Raw genomic sequence first — 23520 nt, 5'->3', positions numbered from 1 at the left:
TTATATTATCTTTACAAATGTCTACATTTATCCATTTCTTGCCACACTTTTAAAATTTTCAAATTCATTTTATCAAAATCACAATCACATACAAATATGACCCTTCTCCCAAATTCCCTGCCTCATCGAAATAATCAAATGAAATTTTCCATCCTGAATTATTTTCTCCATAAAGTAGACGCTTAAGCCACATAACTCTTTTGAGCTTTAATAAATGTTTCACAATTATTTGTCATTCTCACCCCTCCGAACCCATAATCCTGATACAAAATCTTCCTTTTTATTGTCCTTCCCATCCCATATAAAATCTAAAGATATGCGTTCCACCTCCTCTAGAATAAATTTTGAAACAGTAATAAGAGAGGAAACGTTATTAAATTTGGAAAAAAACATTAGTCTTCAACAGTTGCACTTTACCCATTATAGTTAGATCCCTTTGTTTCCACCATCCCACGTCTTATTTTTACTTGATATCTCTTTATAATTTAAATCCTCTTTTCGTTTCAAATTTCGTGTAAAACATACATGTATTCCTAAAATATTCACCTCCCCCATTAAATTCCCAAAAAGCTGAACTCCACATTTTTCTGTTTCTTTACTCAACCACACAAAATGTGTTTTATCTTTTACCTTCAAATAACTTTATTTTTTCAAAAACTTCAAAAACTTGTTGAACCCTTTCAACAGAAATTAGAATCTTTATTTTGTAAAAAAAAAAAAAAACAATTTCATATAATCTGTATATGATACTTGATTAATTTCACTCTGACCTACTTTAATCCCTTTGATTTTATCATTTCGAATTCGCAATGTCAAATATGGCGAAAGTGGATCCCCTTGCCGAACCCCCCCCCCTCCTTATGTCAAAATAATCAGTTGAGTAGCCCCGTTCATCACACAACTCCTATATCATTACACAAAACTTTAATCCACGAATAGAAAGTATTAAAACCAAAAACTTTCAAAACGTACAATGAAGATTGATGAGAAATCGAATAAAATGCTTTTTCAAAATCAATTGCAGCTAAACACCCTGTTACGGTTTAAAAAGGAATAAAAAATATATATATATCAGTTATCAGGCGTACTGCCTCCCGAATATTTTTTTACAACCTACTTGATCAAAAAATATTATTTTTCCGAGAACTTCACTGCTTTTAGCTAACACTTAGCCAAAATCTTATAATCTACATCGAAAAGTGTTATCGGTCTATAATTCTTTATCTGAAAATTATCTTTACCTTTTTTTTTTTTTATAAGTTTTATTACCCCTTGCTCCTGTGAACTTGATAACTCCCCCCGATCAAAGGCCTCATTCAAAGCATTTGCCAATGTTACTCCCAACACTGGCCAGAACGTACAATAAAATTCTACCGTAAAACCATCAATTCCAGGTGATTTGTTACACTTTGATTCTTTCAGAGCATTATAACATTTCGAATTTGTCATTTTACCGTCACAAAAAAAAAATACTGTCTTCACTTAATTCTTGTACATCTCTAAAAAAAAAAAAAATTAAACAAAATAAAATTCATATCTGCATCATTTTCTTTCGAATCATACTTAATTTTTCATGAAAATTCCTTATTACTTTTAATATCTTATTTTTATCTTCTATAATATTCATATCATCATACATTTCACAAACATACACCCCATCCCACAAACATACATACACACACACACACACACACACACACACACACACACACACAAAGTATGAGTGAAGTGCGCAGCAGTCATCCTCTACAGATCAGGACGAATGAAGCATAAGTGAATAAAGATACCCAAATCATATTTGAAGTTGAGCATTATATTTTGGTCTGAAATGGGAAGAAATTTACAGACATACATGTACATGTTGATTTGCATTTCAGAAAAATGATTATAACTGTATTTAAAAACGCATGCTTAAAAAAAACACCAAATAACGTAAAAACACTTAGTTGGCGGCTGTAAAGATGACCATGCTATGTTTTGAAATGGCTACATTCCACTTCTGAACAACGCCTTTTAATCTCAAATAATCGTAAAAAATTATAAGGATAGGAATCCCCCATACAGATATAAATACAGTACATGTACGAGTTTGTATATCAAAAGACAAAAGAGAACGGCTAAGAGGTTTCGCACGATGCGTAATGCGCAGACCAAAGGCATCAACGTCATTATATACTGAAGTGTCACAGTTAAGCTTTTTTTTTTCCATTAACAAAAGAGGAAGTACATAGATATTACTTCTCCAACGCCATATTACACTAGTTACATGTATTCAGTCCTTTCACACGATATTTTTTTTTTCATCAGTGATACATTTGTATATGACCACAGCAATACCCAAGGATACAAGCAGTAGGCCTAAAATTTGTTGCCACTGCTTGCACTGCGTAGTGTAAAGTGGACTTGGTTGAGAGTGGAATTGAATAAATGGCTGCATGCAGAATGCGTCGGCAATACATCGATGAAATATACGCTAGTCTTTCCTCAAAATGGTACATTTTGAAAAACAGATATTTGATTGCTTCACATAGCTGAGCAAAGGATATTGACCAAATTACTATACTATGAATAATTATATCTCTTCAAGGATTCTACTCGAAGTGTGTTAACGCCTACAGTGTAGCTGTAGAAATTTGGTGTGGTGTATATTATTCATACATGGTAATAATACTACACATATTATTCAATTTTGATGAGAAGTCGATTCACAATGAATTTATACATCAATATACACATTTAAAATCATTCATTGAATATCAACAATCCTGGAGGAAATACGGGGAAAAAATGTGATACCTTTAAGCATACGTATGAGAAATTGTGACTAAATTGTAAACAAGCTATTTGGTTGCTTTAAGCTTGTTTCATTTGCACTGTCACGATTCAAAAAAAAAATGAAAATAGGTGTACAAAAAGAAAAAAAAAAAACAAAAATCTGGACATATTTCCCTGATTCCATGTGACCAAAGATTTACTAATTTATTCAGCAGATGTCATACCACACAGTGTTGAATCAAGATAAAACAAAATGTTTACACGAAATGTGCGCAGGGGAGATGATACCACAACTATCTCAATTTCATGCCATGTCATCATCAATCACACTGTCAAACTTAATTCCACTCATCCTCTAAGTGACATGCACAAGAATACAGTGCAGCACCTCGAGGCTTCTATTCGTGCATATATTCATTCCATCGAAATTCATGTTTACACGAAATGTGCACAGGGGAGATGATACCACAACTATCTAAATTTCATACCATGTCATCATTAATCACACTGTCAAACTTCATTTCACTCATCCTCCAAGTGACATGCACAAGAATACAGTGCAGCACCTCGGGGCTTCGATTCGTGCATATATATTCATTCCATCGAAATTCATGTTTACATGAAATGTGCACAGAGGAGATGATACCACAACTATCTCAATTTCATGCCATGTCATCATCAATCACACTGTCAAACTTAATTCCACTCATCCTCCAAGTGACATGCACAAGAATACAGTGCAGCACCTCGGGGCTTCGATTCGTGCATATTATATTCATTCCATCGGTGATCCCCAGGGTGGAAGAAAGGTCCCATCAATTCATTCTTGTTTCCTGTGCCCCGTTGACGAAACAATCTAACAATCTGTCAACAGAAACTGATTCTGCGTGCGCGGTAGAAAGTGAGCAACATGGCTATGATCAAGGCTCGTATAGTAGGCAAAGGGCCAGTTAAGTAAACACTCAATATCAATCAAGATCAAGAGATCTGATGTAACGAATTATTTCCTGACACTAAGACAAACTGTTTTATTTTCCTTCTAGTGGATTGAATGTCGTTGTTTTGGTACCCTCATTTTATTTGTTGTTGCTACTGGTGGTCGTGTGTGTGATCTGCATGATTGAATTCCACATTACGTGCATTAGATGAGATGTGATCAACTTCAGAGATAAACTCTGTCTGGTTTCTCTCTGGAAGGAGAATTCATTACACTTTGTATTTCCTTCCATGAGGTTTCTTTCCACCACATGCAAACATTTATGAGTGCCGAATCGGCAAAGGAAAACCCATAACATTGTACTTGTACACACTGTCAAATGCCCCTGACACTAAAAGGGTTAATCCCATGCCAAGTTGCATGCTCCATGCAGCCACACATTAACAAGTGAAATGTCTTGCTAAAGTACATTACATGTACATTATACAGGACACACACTTTTTTTTTTTTTTTTCCTGGCCTGTTAGGGCCATCTAAATTTATTCACACTTGAACTATTGGTGGTCCCAAATAAAATGAAACTAACAATCAATTTTGAATCTTACAGTGTGTAGATGCCAGATTTGGCTGTCAAAAGGTAAGCTTTTTGGAAGTTTGGTGGCCGGACATCAATATTTAGTGGCTCCAGGCTGCTTGGCCACTGCTAATCTTGAGCCCTCCATTACAAGAGATGTGGATTGCAAGTCACAGTGCTACAATATTGCATGGCACACACACACACGCACTAACCTTACATTGTACTTCTTCATCAGTACATCTTGGTTGTTGTCAGAGACGATACATCTTTGCACTTCTTCACTGCTTCCTTAGTAACAATAGCTACCATGAAGTACTAAGTAGTATGTGTTATTAGGTGAGTTGTAGCAATTTATATGCAATTATAGGATGTTCAAAAAAAAAATAATACAAGTATATTTTAATATATGTGTGTGCACAATCTTATACATGTACACTTCATGGATCTTACAGTATAACACAGTAGTCTAAAAATGTTGATTCTTCTTCCTGATGCTCTGAAATTTAGCAAAGTGGACACAAACTGGACAAAAGAGAGCATAACACGGGATCATGAGCCACACTGCCATCTCACAGAATTGTTATTTTCACCGCCATTGCCATCGCGGTGTTTGGTGTTATGTTCCTTTTCCGTCTGACATGCGGCCAAACTTTCCCCACACCTGGAGGGCATCGTGTCTCTTTTAAACCATGTCTGAGCAACTGAGCCCAAAAAGAAAAGTGAGCCCTCACGCTGCTTTATGAGGATCACTGTCCAGCACTTGGACCATTGAACCCATCAGACGCGCCTCTCCAGAGTTCTCAGACACAGGGCAAGGAGGTCATAATCCACCCAGGTTGATGTGGTGCTCATTTTTGATGTTCTGTCCTTGTTCCCACTTCCGAACTGCAAGACATGAAAATGCACAGAACAAGATTGATGGCGCTCATCCTAACATGCTTACACAACACACACACACACACTGTATCCAGGGAATCTACATGTGTATGCTCTTTCCTAGCATGAGAGCAATTGAGTCATCTTAAAGACACTGATTCATTGCTGAATTTCAAAAACATCAATTCTACTGAGTTGAATAATGATATGGAAATTGGATAAAGAAATGCACAACTATAACACTGTTCTTCCTTTCTTATTATTAATTATGCTATCATTCAGATTTTTATGCACAAGTGTCACAGTGCTAGTAAACTGTGATACACTGTACATGTATGTCTTTTTTTTAATTATTATTCTCATCATCACTTTCTATGGGATATCGGTAAATGAAGTTCCATGGTAAAATGACAAACATGCAGGGAAAGCAAACACATAAAAGGACTGTACACAACATGAACAGTCATGGGAGGGCTAGGGACACAGAACAAAGACTAGAAATGTCGCTTTGGCGACTGGTATGCCTCCGCCATAATGCATGATTTTCCCAATAGGTCTAGATAGTACATGTGGACACTGTGTGATTACATTTTCACAAAATTGGCAAAATATTGGAATGACAAGTTTGTCACAAATGTGTTGAATGTTCACCTTCCTTGACGTAGGTTTAATTGGATGAATAGGAGAGCATGTATCTAGGGATTTAAGGACTTTAACTTGACTTTGACCCATTCATACATTTAGGCATTGAGTAATTTTCAAGGTACAGGTGTGGAGAAAAAGTGCAATTTCTGAATTGAATAGTAAATTGTTACCATTTTCATCTGGCCCTTGACCCTAAAATTTATAAGATAATTACTTTCAGGTAGAACATGCATAATATGTACTAAGTTTCAAGGTAACTTGAGCCACTTCCGAGATATGGAGGAAAAAGTTAGTTCAGCACTTTCACTTGATCTTTGACCTTTTGACCTTTGAGGCAAAAAGAGAAAAAAAAAAAACTTTCCAGAGAATTTCTATTAGGTTACACACGCATACACCAAGTGTAAAAAAATAACCCTGCTGGCATTGCATAAATATGAGGGTAATAGTAAAATTTTGAACTCTTGCACTTGACCTTTGACCCCTGACCTTTGACCCCATGAACGCTACATTCTCTAGATAATCACTTCCAGTCAGTACATGTATATACTATGTTCCATGAAGATACCTTGAACAATTTTCCAAGGTACAGAGAAAAAAAAGAAGTTTTAATATTTTTACTTGACCTTTTGACCTTTGACCTTTGACCTCATGACCCAAACTTTCACCAGAGAATCTTAATTGGGTAATACGTATGTATACACTAAGTTTCAAGAAAATATCTTCAGGCATTCAATAGATATGGTGGAAATAGTATAATTTTATGTATTTGACCCTGACCTTTTGACCTTTGACCTTGACCTCATGACCCAAACTTTCACCAGAGAATACATGTATACACTAAGTTCCAAGAAAATCTCTTCAGGCATTCAATAGATATGGTGGAAATAGTGAAATTTGGGCAATTCCATAAATTTGTCAACCAGAGGGTCAATTTTTCAAAATGAAATTATCAGCACAAATTATATATCATTTTGATGGGAATTGTTTAAACTGTTCAAAAATGTAGATTAGAAATGCACTTTACCAAGGTCAAGGTCACAGGAGTGATTTCATTGAAGCCATTTAACAACTACTCTGGAACCACTTTTATAATCCACTATTTCATTTGATATTTTTTGTGAAGGAAAAGAAAACTTTTCAACTCACTACATCATTAAATATGAAGGTAATGAATCACTTTTTCCATATCCATAGGGTAGAGAATGTGAAAGTGACAATTTATGTTGTCTTCTTTACTTTTATTTTATGCATTATTTCAATGTACGTCCGAAACAAAAAAACACCTTTTTTTAATCTCACATAAAAACTTGAATGCCAGTAAACTGCAAAATCTCAATGCAAAGCAAGTTTTTGTTGCTTTTCAAATGTGTAACTTTAGAATTTTGTAATTATCTCTAATTAATGAAAAAATATGTCTTCGGACGTACACTTTTTTATGTACGTCCGAAACAACTTTTATGTACGTCCGAAACACTTTTTATGTTGACTTCTTACTGTGCTCTGGAACCCATTGAAAACAATCCTATTGAGCTTACATGTTTAAGGAATACATTTCTGTGTCTAATCCTCTTGTATACATAGGTTTATAATATTCAATAAAATTTTAATTATTCATTAAATAAACAAATTCTGTCCATGCATGTGTGTACACAAACAAGTTAGGCTGAACAGAAAGTGTGGTCTCAAGTTGATACTGTGGAATGTATGAAAACCACCAACAGTAGGGAATGGTCATATATATCACATTCTGACACATTCTTAGACAATGTGTCTTTACAAGGACAGATATTGATTACTTGCTTACATTTTGTACATAGAGCAGAGAAGGTGGCTTGTTGTATGAAATACCCTCCTATTTTGGCCAAGACTGAGTATTTCAGCTTCTTTAATATCACCTTGCGTTCACATTGCAATACTACAATGTACTGTTTCCTACCATTTTTGTCAGCTGGTGTTTACAATCCTAATCCTGTGACTTGAAGTTATCATCTGCATCTTCATGCATTTTGATTACAGATAATGGACACACAGCCTGCAATTTAGACAACAATAGACATGATATACATCATTGTTACGACCTAAGACCTCATAGACATACAATGTTCAATTCACTTCGGTTAGTTCCTAAACCTTTTGTCAATTTTCTTGACAAAGCTATGATGTATCTCTTCTTTCAAAATCAGTTTCATGGTCTTGACTGTAGTATCTATGTTATATCATATTTTTTTAATTTAATGATTTAATTCAATGCTGCACACTGGCACCGGTCCGATGGTCCAGGACAAGTAAAAATTACTGGACCAGTAATTTTTTTTTTAAGGAATAGACCATTTTAAGATGGAAAAACTGGGTACCTACTGGTCTGACAGACCAGTCCGACCAGTAGAAAAAATGGGTAAGTGTGCAGCCCTGTCTAATTTGTGATTTATGTTCATGCAGTTTAATCATTCATTTGAAAATTACAGACTGATGTTGCTGCCGAATGAGTACTGGAGCAGGTCATGCCATAAGAATGGTTATGATATTGTTAGTGATTTATAATAATAATTATAAATATTTCAGAGTGAATAAGATTTTTTCCATAGAATAATTATGCAACAAAAATACACTGCATAGAGCCCATTGTTTAGCAGGTACTCAATAACATTTCACTTAATCTAATATTATAAAAAACAACAACATCAAAAGGCCTTTGATTACCAGAATCTTCCAAGCAAAATGCAAAACTGTCCCATATTTTACTTTCTTCATACATTACCATGCATGTTTCTGTGAGCTTGACCTCACAAAAAGGAACCCATAATGTTTAAATTACACTGAATGTTGCGTTTAATACATAAATCACTAATAAATTGAATGTGACCACGCAATTTTTGCTTTGCTCTTTTCATTGTAAGTTCAGAGAGTTTTGAGAACAGAGTAAAAATACATGTAAAATTTTCTGGTCAAATACATGTACTTACTGTTGAATCAACATAAAGTAATCAGCAAATGGTTTCTTTTGATTATTTTTTTTCCATAATTGTAAAGCTCCATGTTTACTACAGCAATATGCTTTAATACAGACTACGGTTTAATTCTAATATTGGCAAAACAGGCCTATATTTTACTCTTATTTCCCATAAGATGGCACAATCAAATAGCTTTGACTTGCCCATAAACAATATCCATTGTGTCAGGATTACTCTGTTGTCTGTAAAAAAAAAAAAAAATGTATTGTTTTGCCACCATGGTATGCAATGTACATGTAACAAATATCTAGTCAGTATGTTACAAACAGTTATTGGTGACTACACGTAAATCTTTCGATTTTTCACAAATTTTATTTTTCTTTTTGTTTGTAAATAAATGCATCTGGTACAGTACTTCGTTGACCGTACATTATTTTGTAACGTGAAAAAAAAAATGAAATATAATGTTTCTATAATTAATATAGTAATTGGTTACCTACAGTTTGCAACACATGTGATTCTGTTGTTCTGGCCAGTTACTTTTGAGGCTGTATTTTGTGTTATAATCACAAAGTTTGATATTAGAATTTGGTTCTGTAATACAATATATACAGTGTACTTATCATGCCTGAATATTGTTACATGTACATGTATATGTACAAGGCAGCTGATAATGCACAGACCCTATGTATACAGTATTTTCATGTTCTGAAGCTCTTTTATTCATTTACACTGGTAATGCTGACATGATAGACAAGTGCTATCATCTGAGAAGGGCCTAGGATGAAAAATAGTTATGTAACAAATTTCTTTTTGCATTTATTATAAGTGTTGTTGAGGGTGTACAAAGTGTACGTCCGAAACGGCGGTCGTGTACGTCCGAAACTGTACGTCCGAAACAAAAAACAAACATAATAATTTCCATGTTAATTGTTTAAATTGCTAATTTTTTTTACGTTTCTACATCATTTGACATCTACTTTAACTGATATAATGTGAATTTTTAAAAAAATATTGCATACTTCACAGAACTTTGTGACTGAACTTATGAAGTCAGAAAATTCACTTTTTCTGTGTACGTCCGAACACATGCTATTTTTTAATCATTCCAAGGTCACTGAGGTCTTGACATAATTTTTTCAAAGTTAATTGTTTTCTACTAACCACTTGTCATATCATGGCCAGAAAAAAGTTTCATATTCTCAATCTTGGTATCTTTGGCAGCTTAATAATGTGTTCAAAATGTACGTCCGAATTTATGGAATTGCCCATTTTATGTATTTTACCCTGACCTTTTGACCTTTGACCTCATGACCCAAACTTTCACCAGAGAATCTTAATTGGGTAATACATGTATACACTAAGTTTCAAGAAAATATCTTCAGGCATTCAATAGATATGGTGGAAATAGTGGAATTTTATGTATTTGACCTTGACCTTTTGACCTTTGACCTTGAGCATGTGCACCCAAAAGTTGATAGGCACAACTTCACCCCCTAATACACATACATGCCAAGTTTCATTAGGATACCTCAACAGGTTTCGATAGTTACCTTGTCCACAAAATTCATTACGGACGGACGGAAGGACGGACGGACGGACAACCCGAAAACATAATGCCTCCGGCACCACTTCGTGGCGGAGGCATAAAAACAAGGAGCTCAACAGGTAAACCGAGGGGAATAAAAGAGGGTGGACAGACAAAAGGCAGAGGAGTGTCAGTGATGATCCCGAGGACAAAGGGGGCAACCTTTGAAGGATAAGGATGAATAGGGAGGCAACATCAAACGAGATACAGAACAACAGAGGGGTACAGAAAGGAAAAGATTTCTTTCATTTTTGACGGCAGTGAAAATGATTTTGAACCACCTTTTATTCCCATAGCTTCACTCAGACAAAATGTGAGAGAAAATTGGTAGCATGAGTGGACAATGCAGCTCTGATTTTTTAAACTGAAAACATTCTTCACTTTTAGATTGACACTTTTCCACATCTCTCACTGTGCCAGCACATGACTGCACAAAGCAATTGGCTCACGAATGAAGATTTCTGAAGTTCCCATCACGTTTTTGGAGTGCATGCAGGAAGTACTAATGATCTTGAACCAAGATTTCCAAATTATGCTATTGCCTCCAGAGAGGGCTAGTAATAATATATTAAAAAAAAACAACCTAGAAATGTCACTGTGGCGACTGGTTGCTTCCGCCATATAAAAAGGTTCTCCCAATAGGTCTAGGGTATGTCCTGACAATGTGAGCTGTCAATTTCACATAATCATTAAAAGTGACCCCGCCAAAAAAAAAAAAAAAAAATTAAATGACATGTTTGTCACAAAAATGTGTTGAGTGTTTACTTTCCTTGAAATTCCACCACACTTTGCATTACTGGTCCACGGAAGGACCAATAAATAAGTGTCAACAGCTTAACCCATTGAGGATGGGTTAATTTTGCTATAACACGCATTTCCCATAGACACTTATTTGAGTATATACTCGGGACTCGTCCTCAACAGGTGAATTTACAGGATTAGAATGATTTCATTCTGAATTACTGTTAATAAATGTAATGACATGTTTTGAAAGATGTGCAAAAAGTATCATTATTGCTAATGTTGTGATTACATTAAAAAGATTTACAACAGGGAGGGTTGGATGAGCATTGAGATCATTATCGCCACTGCCAGATTTTTGACCTCAGTGATGGCAGTGTGTAAATATACATCTTACGAACACGAGATGGCACCACACAATGCTGTACCCCGGAATATGTTTACCAAATATCCACAAAATATTAACCCATTAGTAACTGGACCACCACAGACCGCCCGGCTTATTACTCCCTAGAATAAGGCCCGAACTGTACATAGAATATAATCATGTAATTTGAGAGGTCAAAGGTCAACAAAAGTATGTCTGAATTCCTTTTGTGACACACCATTATTTTGATAGAGTCTTAATAGGCTTTGAAATGAACATACCAGTATGACACATGCAGTGAACTACACTTGTACTTGTAATTTACATGAATTAGAAAGTTGTTGAAATGAGAGTGATACTGTTGCACCTTTAGGCTACTATAATTATATGGAGTCTTTAGTTGCTAAAGGGTTAAACAAATTCAATCCTCTTGGGACCATCATATCAAAGCCCTACTGAAATATACAAAGTTTACCAACAGGGATGAGGGATTAAAGCAGAGAGAAAAAAACAAAAACAAAACAACAACAACCACTGGTTTCCAGTACAAAAACAGACTGCGAGGTAACTGGTATTGGGTTTGTACTGCACAGATATAGCTGGCAAGGACAACTCAACACTCACTGTCTCCGTGTATCTTTGTCTCCGCCACAATCTGTCAAATGATTCATGCTGCAACCTAGTCATACTGGCATGAGGGGAGAAACATGTTTTTCTTTCTTTCTTTTTTTTCTCTCTTCAATTTCTTTACTCCCTTGCCACAACACTGGGATTTCAAAGACCATGCTAGATGTTAAAATTCCATGTGACCCACCACCATGCCACCCTACCAAATTCACATGCACTGCAGCCGAATAAACTTGCATATTATTTGATCATATTACATAAAGGTCACTTGGCTGATATAAAAAGATTTGGTGTCAGCTCAAAAACTGAAAATACCTCCTGTTCATATCTGAAAGGCTAAATGTGACCCTGCATCACAAAACCACCAAAAAGTTTCAATTTGGATTTCAAGCGAAGGGCAGATGCTTAAAGGGTAAACTCTAAGCTTTAAAATGATGTGTACCTCAATAAAAATGAACTTTCCTTACCATCTAAAAAAAGAAAGAACATACACACTATAAAAGAGTGTTTACTCAGAAAAGAGGCTCTGAAGTTTAGGGTCTTTTCAAGTGCTTAAACTCACACAAAGCTGTGCTCAAAGTTTTCCTCACTTACATCATAAGTTATAAATATAAAATCTTGGATGGTGGTTAGTATTAATAATGATAATCCATGAAACATACTTTCAAGAAAACATCATAAGAAACAGGTAAGATTAACATAAAAGCTGAAATAGAAACCACAAGAAGAACTTTTGAAATTTTTTAGATAATTATATTAGACTTCAGAGTCAGCTTCTTGAAACCAAAACCCATTATAAAATTAATCTCAATGGAGTGAATTAAAGCAGCAATATTAGGACAATTCAGTGAAACTGGATGATCAATTAAAAAGTTGTGTGACTTTGTAAAGTTTTGGTGCTGTTATTGTTGGACAAAAGTTGACTACAGTCCATTATGTCATTATGGACACAGAAAATATACGAAGAATTCCACAATATCTTTTTAATGAAAAGTACACATTCCATGAACATGCTACTGTATATATCACGGGTAATAACATTTCTCCTGCTTTCTGTAAGAGAAAGTCAAGTGTTCCTTCATTAGGTGATCCGAGTATCCTCTCGGATCACCTTCTGTTTCTGTACGGATTCTTTGTTTTTCTTCTTATTTCTCCTCAAAAGCTGTGCAGAGGATAACTCAAAAAGTTCTTTGACTATCAATTTAAAACTTATACCATGTATGTATCATGTCCCAAAGACGACAGATCTAATGTATCATTGTGGTTGGTTGACCGTGACGTCACTATGACGTCATTATCTAAAATCACATTTTTGTTCATATCTCATTAATGGAATGGAATTTCTCAATGAAATTTACATCTCATATAGCTCAAATTGTAGAGCTCTTATCACTCATATTCTCAAAATTTATCTCTTTACCAAAAACGTACGTGTACGCATGCATTGAAATATTGACATGCTCCAATAGAGCTCAAAATTGTTTTGCACACGTTTCAGATCATTTGGAGCATTTTTTGAAAAAAAAAAAATGGACGGAGGCGTACGCGATGCACGCACAGCTCGTATGCAATAGAAATTCCCTGTTTTTTTCACATGGATCTGATGTCTAAAGTGTAAAGGAATAATTCTACCAAGTTTCAAGTCAATCCAAGTCAATATGACGTCATACGGGCCTGTCAAAGTTGAAATTCCCCGCGCGCATCAATGGCAATATACAGTGTAACTATGCCAGAAAACCGTAAATTTTTAATCCGATTTTACTCGTCAGGATGGACAGTGACCCTCCATTTTCTTTACATATCATGAAAGTTGATGAGTTGTACATGTGTCATTTCATGGGTTGACGATGCTGAAAAAATGATTAAAAGATATCCAATTTTTCAATGAAATAAAAAAGGCAAATTTTCAAAATGACATCAAATTTCAAGTTCACTCAAACGTATCTCACTTATCCTTTGCCGATTTTTCACACAGATTTCAGTATGTTGTTGCTTATTATATGTGACCGTGCACCTCAAAACGAACATAAAATCGCACACACTGATTTTGCGTGAGGACTGAAAATAAGTGAAATGGGTCAACCTAGCCGAACTTGACTTTTTCATATTTTCTGAAAGTGCGGGTCTTTTTTTACATTATGCTAAAATTTGGTATCATAAAACGGGCAGGAAAGTGTGTTTTTTTAGCAGTTTATCTCTAACATTTTTGGTAGAATAGTGTGATTAGGTGTGTCTTTAGAATCCCTCTTTCATTTCTGAAAAACCTTGTCCACACTCTTCACTTTCAACTCTGATAACTTTTGAAAGGATAGTGCTACTGCTTTGAAAGTTGGCATTAATTATGGACAGAATGTGTTAATGAGGCATATTTAATTTCAGTTTAATCTGATAATCCCTTCATTGTTGTTACTCTGGTGGGTTACTTCCTGTTTTTTGTCCCATTCATCGCACAGCCAGCACGGTTTGGTAAAGATTAAGCGCTTGAATAGACACTGTACTTCAGAGCCTCTTTTCTCAGTTCACACTTTTCCTGAGTTTGTGCTTTCTTTCCAATATTAAGGTAGGTTAGGAAAGTCCATTTGATTTGAGTTATACATCATTTTAAAGCTTAAAGTCTGCTGTTTCAGAATATGGTCTTACCTAAAAATTCATGTCTGGCGACTTTTTGTTTGTTTTGAGGTGCAGGGTCACATATGCTCTTTCATAAAGGTAGTATCAAAATTTTGATTGGATGACGTCATCACCTCATAAAAATGGATTGAAAGTAACCTTGCCAAATTTGACCAGTTTACGTGTTATCTCTATGGGAGTGCAGTTTTTCTGGAAATGAAAATTGACATGACTATCTTTTTCAAGCACTAGCTCACTTATCCTTTGGTGAATTTCTCCCAGATTTTAATATGTTGTAGCTGAGACTTTGGGCTATCGTATTGTGTCCTCGGTTTTTTCATACAACGTCAGGATCATGTCGAGAAACTTGGTTGAAATTGGCACTTGGCTTCGATGTAGCGTCATTCTGCTTAATACACAGAGCCTATATGGGGGATGAAATAGGTCAGTGGATAGCGCATCCGACTTTTAATCTAAAGGTCCCGAGTTCGAGGCTCACCCCGGCCAATTCTTTTGCTTTTTTAAAAACACTTTTTTTCTTCTTTTTCTTTAGTTAGTCTTATTCTCCCTTCCTAACTTTATCTTTTTCTGTTTTTCATGCTTCTCCTTCAAATTTCTATACAATACCTTAACTTTTTCTTTATTTTTCTTTCTTTCTTCTACTTTCTGTGCAATAGATCAACAACAACAATGGCTATCAACCCTATATTTTGCACATGTTTAGTTCATGTCACAAACATCATTTCATAAAATAACAACTACTTCCTCTGACACCATCTTGGGTACCTATGAATTAGAGTCAAAGGTCAAAAGTGTTTAATCCTGTATCTCCGTGAACACATGTCTTATCTTTCCCACATTTTGCACACGTAAGGACCAGATTGCAAGAATTATTTCACAAAACAACAACTTCTTGCTCAGATGCCATCTTGGCTGTGTTAAGTGGGGTCAAAGGTCAAATATACTTCATTCTGTAACCTCATTAGTGTATACGGTTTCACCACCATGTTTTGCACACACATGGGCCTCGATAGATGGATCATTTTGTATTAAATAACAATGCTTTGGTCGGACGCCGTTTTGGCTGTGCAAATGAGGTTCAAAGGTCAAATATTCTTTATTTTGTATCTTGCTTACTAAATGCTCAATCAGGGCCAGATTTTGTACATAAATGGACCTATTTGCCTGGATCATTTCATAAAACAACGACTTTTGACTCAGATGCCATCTTGGCTGTGCGAAGTATTGTATATAGGGTTAAGGGTCAAGACTACTTTGTACTGTATCTTGGTAATTACATGCCCTATCACTCCAAAATTTTGCGAACATTTAGCCCATGGCATATGGATAGTTTCATGAAATAACAACTTTCTAATCAGATGCCATCTCGGCTGTCTAAAGTAGAGTCAAGGATCAAACCAATTTCGTCCTGTATCTTGGGAAATACATGGCATATTGCACCATATTTTGAACAGATATGAACCTTGTCAAGAGGATCATTTCTTACGATAATGGCTTATCAAAATGAGGTTCATTTTGTCTCTTTGTCAACATAATATGCCCTTTCCATTTCAAATCTGTAGAGATGAGAGATTTGATTCCCTTTTCTCCAATGAGAATCTCAGAAATTATTTGTACATCGGATCACCTAATTTGTCAGTCTTGATAAATTCTCGCATATAGTTATGCTTAAAAAGTGAAAGCATGTTGAATTTTCTTTGTATTTTCTTTATACTGTTGTCCATAATGATGTCATGGACTGTAGTACATGCAGTCCCCTTATCCAGCCATGACAGCACCAACACTTTGAAAATTCATAACTTCTGAGTCAATCCTCAAATTTTCCTCAAACTTTCACTGATGTGTTCTCCTAGATTCTATAACATTTGCTCCTGTGACAACTACTCCCATTAAATATTTGCATGGTAAGCCAAACATATGATTCTACCCGCAAACATACCCCTTTTCATAATCCTAATCCTAACATCAAACTAAAACCCATGTCATAACCCTAACCCTAAGTCCTTGGAGAAAATAGGACCAGAGCAGTGTATTGTTGAGGAAGCAAATGTCATGTCACTGTTCTCCTAATATTGCTGCTTTCACTCAGTCCACAATATGAGTTTTGGTTTCCTTTAATCTAAGTAAAAGTTCATGATGCCAAGCAACTGATCTTGTTCTGATAGTAAAGACTCACAGTGTATTATTTCTAAGATCTTTGTATTAATTTGCCAAATAAATCAACTCTTGTACCGGAGCCTTGCCCAGCCTTTGCGACTCTGAGAAGTATTTTGCCACTCACAAGTCTTGAACACTATATAAGCTGCTATTTTTGCGTACAGATTTTTGCGCATTAGGTCACAGATCTTTTCACAAGATGTTTTCGTCAATTGAAACCGATGTTGTTCTAAATGCTTTGCTACCTTAACGCATGGCGACATTTTCAAGTGTTGTTGAATTTGCGATCCAACTGCGATTCTCAAAATTCATGAAAATTAATCCCTCGCGAAAATAACAGCTTATACAGTACAAAAGTTGTGCAGTCTGACTTTTACATTAATGTTGAAACCTACCATTATAGTACGATTCCAGTTGCTGCCTCAGTCTGACTTGCTTCAACTCCTCTTGGTATCTTATGTTGGCCTGATCCTGTTGGTCCTTGGCAGTCTTCTTCATGGACAGCATACGCACGATAAGCCCCTTATTCCTAAGTTAAGCAAGGGAACATTTTCACTTTCACATGATACACCTCTGATTTACACTTTTGCACATATTTCTTGAAGGAATTGACCTTTGTTTAATGAGCTTTATCATTAAGTGAGATTTCGTTTCATTTAATAGATAAACAAGCAAAATATAGCCAACATTAAAGGTAGGGAATCCCATTTGCATGCCTTAAATGAAGAGTTGTATAAATACAGTGGTATGTTGAAGAGAGTATCATTTTAGAAACTCCCATAAAGTATTGAAAATGGAAGGTAACATTTAGTACATTTTTATTGACCGTTAGATTTTGAATTGAATTTTTTTCTGGGCTCACCGTAAATTCCAGTACATTACTACGCTACCTTTGCAGACCCATGCACTGCATGTGTGTCCATCATGTACGTATATTTTGTGAAGAAAGTTCATCAAAACTTACAAAACTTACTTACTTACAAACATGCATTCTTGCCACACACTCTATATGTTATTACATCAGCTCTTATACTTTTAGATTTGTGTTTATAGATAAAAGATACAGAAGACTGCAACAGAAAGGCTGAAGTGTGGCTGACACACAGAACTACTGAGTAGTTGAGTTTTGTGCATTATTCAAATTGTAGATAACTGATGACTTCCAAATTTCTCAGCAGTGGCCTAAACAAGTCCCCTGAGGTTCATATTTAATGTTTTGCTGCATTTTGGGAGGTCTGTAAAAGGTATCCCCTACCTTAAGTTAACATTCAAAATGAATCTTCAGATTGCTCAGCAAGACGGCGGCATCAAACCCCGTCACCAAAGGCACAGATGGACCTGTGGAATTCTTTTGTACATCAATAGCCAGTTGGAACTCCATCTCTTAAACCTCCTTGTTTAAACTGTCAACAAATTTGCCACAGCAGTCACTGTGCTGATAAGAAACTTAACAAAATGTGACAGCAATTAATAGGCCGTGACAAAACTTGGAGGCAGTCCGTAGTGGGACGTGATGGGAAATATGTGTAGTCTAGCCAGACCAAATGTCGTGAGAACATCATCTGATAGCTACATGTTCACTGGACTGAAGATTGGAATGAACATGTCTAGAATACGGAGGGGAAAAATTAAGGAGAAAATCCCAACCATGGCGCACTACATTTGGGGCAAATGTGGCTGCTATAACCACTGGGAATATGGTGTAGTACAAATTTAAGACTTCTTGCTTGAAATATACTGTTAAATGCAGTACTTTTCCACATCCCTATTCCAAACATAAATTACCTGTAGAAATACACTGTAACTCGTGTTAACATCTGATGCTAAATGTAGTTTCATGTTTTCACTTGAAAACATTTGTTTAAAAATACATACTGTTCCTATACTGAATTTAATTAGTATAAATTCTGCCAAGTATTGCTTATCACTAGGTGAAATACACTGGAGTGAATACCAACAGTATTGAAAGGATTAAAAGATGTACTTCTTCAAAAGAAGGGAGCAAAATCAGTAAATCACCTCCGCAGCATTCACAGTATTTTAACATAATAATGCTACAATTGTATCCTTCTTTTCCCTCTATAAGGTGCTTACTTCACTGAGAATAATAGCCACTGTCCCCTGGCAATGACATTACTTTGTATTATTTCTATCATCCTAAAATCTTTAAATCTTTTTCAAACATAAATCTTTAAGTTGCTAATTATGATTCAACAGTACAGAAATATTTACAGGACACTTTCTTCTATTAAATCAGACATACAGTAACATGTACTCACACTTGAGTTACTGCATATTTGGTTAGATTGTATGCATGTAATTGTAAAGACAAGCTATTAAAAAGTATTATGCATTCATGATTCAGCTAAGAAGGCATGATGTATTTACAGTGGAGGGGAGACATGTTTGTTCATGTTCATAACTCATGATTATCTAAAGTTGTGCTGAAGGCAAGTTCTAGACAATACTCTGATAAATAAATCACATTACTTGGTGAATTGAACTAAGCTGACATTAAAAAAAAAAGAAAAGATATAATCATCACATGTTGGAAATTGTTGTTGTTATTTTAAAGATCGAAAGGAGAGAAATTGACAAGAAAGCCATTGCGCCCTTCACTTTCAATCTGTTTACCCATATTAACTTGTGCATTATAAGCTAAAGTGGGTGCTTGTTAAACTGTATTCAGCTTTCCTGATTTAAAGGACAAGTTCACCTTCATAAACATAAGGATTAAGAAAATGCAGCAATATTAGTAGAACACATCAGTGAAAGTTTGAGGAAAATTGGACAATCGATGCAAAAGTTATGAATTTTTAAAATCTCTGTGTTTGAACCACTGGATGAGGAGACTACTACAGCTTGTGATGTCGTATGCGTACAACAGTATAAAGAAAATGTAAAGAAAATTCAACATATTTTCACTTTTTTCACATAATAAAAGAGCACTTGACTTGCCTCTTTCTAAAGGCAGGGGGAATAATATTACCCATAACATATGTCGGTAACGAGTCAAGGGAATGTGTACTTTTATCAAAAGATGAAATTTTGTAAAATTCTCTTTATATTTTCCTTATATTGTTGTACGCATGTGACATCATACTCTGCAGTAGTCTTCTCATCCAGCAGTTACTGCACAAAAACTTCAAAAATTCATAACTTTTGAATGGATTGTCCGATTTCCCTCAAACTTTCAATGATGTGTTCTACTAATATTGCTACATTCTCTCAATCCTTATGTTTATGAAGAGAAGGTGAACTTGTCCTTTAAGTGTAGTAGGGGTGTACATATTCCTAGACCTCGTTTACAGTGCAGGGCTGGGCCGAGCCGCGGCCGAGCCCGGCCTCAATGGCGGGGCCGATCCCCGCAATTCTGCGGACGGGAGAGGACCCGGTTTGCAGCAGGGGGGCTCCAGTTTGCAGCACCCCACACAAAAATGTCCCCTGATTTCTTCAAACATTAAAATTTTGCAAAAACCAAATATTTTTTGATGGTCCAACTAGTTTTCAGCTTGTTACTGTTAGAACACTTTATATTCCACATACGGTACTAAGAATCTTGCTATAGGATTGGTCAAGAGCTGATCACGTGATAAAGCGTAGTTTTGCCCATCACATCACCTGAGAACTAGGTCACTTGATAGTACACAGTGCAACGCACTTTCCCTTCAGTGTCGCGTGGTGCGCGCAGCAAATTCATTGTTTTGTCATCTATAAAGACAGCGGTTTGTTTTGCTGATCTCTGGCAGTCCATACAGTCTTAACGCAAGATGAGTATGCGCGAAATAAAAGTGCGTTGCACTGTGGACTATCATTTAACTAGGTCACTTGACAGTACACAGTGCAACGCACTTTCACTTAACTTGTCTTAAGTGCCACGCGGTGCGCGCAGCAAATTCATTGTTTTGTCATCTACGCGCACACGTAGCCTAAGCCCTAAGGATACCTAAAGACAGCTAAAACGGTTTCAGATGTGGAATAAGATGGGAATTTCTAGGACCCTAGATGTGGAATATAAAGCAAATAATCAACTTTTAGTTTCAGGCAATGAGACAAACTATCACTTCCTCGGCGATCTGAATGTGTACGCTATCTTTCCTCAGCTGCACTTCGGAAAGATAGCTACATCCAGATCGCCTCGGAAGTGATAGTTTGTCCAATCACCTTCACCAACGTTGATTATTTGCTTATTATTTGGATTCATTATCTCGATCCTTCACAATTTCATAGTTTTTCAAGATCGCATGTATTTCATCACTATAGACCCCTACCACCCATTTTGACATGTGAAATAGCGCTATGTATGTAAATCCCATAGGGGTGCCGCAAACCAGACCCATCCCCGACATTTTGGTCACTGTTGTAATCTTCAAAACTGACAAAGGAAATGAATTTTAGAATATTTAACACAGTTACACAAGGAATCCTTACCATGCCAGGCCTCTTTTCATAGTAAGATTTTGTATAAAGATACAAACAAGGGATGATGGTGGTTGCCTAGCAACAGAACAAAATCTTAACATTTTGTTAAGTAAGTCATACTTTAAAAAAAAAACAGCATGACACAGACGGTTCCGTAACTTCCGGTTTAAATTAGAATTATGAAGGCCATCACGGCATCATCCGAGTTATGTCATGATTCTGGTATCAAAAGAAAGCTCTTCAGTTGCTCTTCAAATAAAACAATAATAGAAAAAAAAATGCCCTTCTACTTTTGAAGATATGGTTAGATATTCCTAAAGGTGCCGCAAACTGGACCCCTGCAGCAAACTGGTGGTGCCCCGACTCTACGTTTGGCGCAGTGAGCGGAAGAAAACATGTCATCAATATCTATACGTGGGACTGTTAACTGAAAACGTCTTAATGCTCGTCTTAGTTTGCTGTGCTTACTTGCGAACGTAGAAAAAGAACCACAGTGAAACCACGATGACAACCATGTAAATATTTGTAGCTTCATTCCAGTGGTCTATATGGACTTCTGGAGGGAGGCCGTGGTTTTCTTCTGCCATGTCGAATTTCGGACTGATGTACGGTCTGCGGAGCTCGGCTCGGAGGTACACTGTAGTTACTGCTGCGTACGCGCTATACGCTAACAATGCAGTGCCCTGCTGATGCCCAATATACTACAACCCGTACTAGTATTGTATAGTACACAGGTCTAGGAACGCTACCCCCTGAAAACCACCCTCCGGATAACTACCACTGGGATTGGTTATTACCCCCCAGGACAATTCCCCCTAGGGCAACTACCCGCCGGACAACTACCCCCCTAGGGCAATTACCCTCCAGGGCAATTACCCCCTAGGACAACTACCCCCCCCCCCCCCCCGGACGCGTGTTTTTTTTAGACGGCACAGATTGGGGAAACTAAAAATCTATCGGGGACCCTATCCCTAAACCTAACCCTAATCCTAATCCTAACCCTAACCATCAAACCCTAACCCTAACCCTAACCCTAACCCTAACCCTAACCCCAACCCTGACCCTAACCCTAACCCTAACCATAACCAAAAACCCTAACCCAACGTTTTTCCCATAGGTTTAACACGCGCCATGCCCCCCAACTACCCTCCTAGGGCAATCACCCCTCTGGGTGATTCCCCCTGAGGACAACTACCCCACGGATAACCACCCTCAGGATAACTACCCCTGGATACAGTGGCGTATCTAGGGAAAACGGCACCCGGGGCAAGCGCGAAAATTGCGCTCCTAATTTCTGAAAAAGTGTTCAACCCCAACCCCATCCCGGTAGGGACTTTAAACAAAGTCCACATGATATGCTTTTTCAAGCACTTAAAAGGGGTCTTTTTGAGAGTGATTTAAATGTAATGAATTTTGATAAATTTTGGCGAGCGAGCGCAGCGAGCGAGCCGAAATTTTTTTTTGTATTTCAGCTTACAAAACATGGAATTCTTGTCATTTTTTGCTTGTTAAATCTTACAAATTTAATCAAGATACAGTGACGACCTTATAGATAACGATTTATACCAACAAACTGAGTACTTGAAAAAATACTCTAATTAGTACGAGCGAGTGAGCCGAAATTTGTATATTTTCGCGTCATCATTACGTTTTGTTCTTATCTTTTTTTGATTTTTTTTGCCCCCCCCCCCGTATGTTCGAAACCGTTGGCGTCCTCTTTTGATCCAATCGGCGATCGCTTCAGAACGAATGAATTTGCAGTCGCTGCTCCGTGTAACATTTTTCCTGCTAAATATAAAATGACATGTGTGAACACAATAGACATTGTCATTTTGTCCGCGTCATCATCACGTTTTGTTTTTACTTTTTTTTAAATATAAATTTTGGCGAAATGTTTGTATTTCAGCTTACAGAACATGGAATTCTTGTGTGAACACAATAAACATTGTCATTTTGTCCGCGTCATCATCATGTTTTGTTTTTATCTTGTTTGATTTGGTTTTCTGCCCCCCCCCCACCATTCTCCCTCCCCTTCCCCCCCCCCCCTCCTTCCGGGAGAGTTTTGTTTTTTTTTTCTTCTTCTTCTTCCTCTTCTTCTTCTTCTTCTTCTTCTTCTTTTCATTTTTCTTGGGCTTCTTCTTCTTCTTCGTTTTTTTTCTGTTTTTTTCTTCTTCCTCTTTTTTTTTCGTTTTTTTTTTTGCGCCCCCAAGGAGTGGCGCCCGGGGC

General features: G+C 36.5%; 1 protein-coding gene across 1 annotated transcript; it reads right to left on the bottom strand.

The window, feature by feature from the left end:
- Window positions 1–1797: 1797 nt before the first annotated feature.
- Window positions 1798–21919, bottom strand: LOC140241556 (small integral membrane protein 19-like). Its single transcript, XM_072321292.1, has 3 exons — window positions 21763–21919; window positions 17268–17401; window positions 1798–5174 (listed from the first exon to the last, which is right to left on the bottom strand). Exons 1-3 carry the CDS (start codon window positions 21879–21881, stop codon window positions 5110–5112), a joined length of 318 nt encoding a protein of 105 aa, XP_072177393.1. The 5' UTR covers window positions 21882–21919; the 3' UTR covers window positions 1798–5109.
- Between the last annotated feature and the right edge of the window lie 1601 nt (window positions 21920–23520).

The sequence above is a fragment of the Diadema setosum genome, chromosome 18 (genome assembly GCF_964275005.1).
Source record: "Diadema setosum chromosome 18, eeDiaSeto1, whole genome shotgun sequence".
NCBI lineage: Eukaryota > Metazoa > Echinodermata > Echinoidea > Diadematoida > Diadematidae > Diadema > Diadema setosum.
This window is presented reverse-complemented; position numbering and strand designations above follow the sequence as displayed.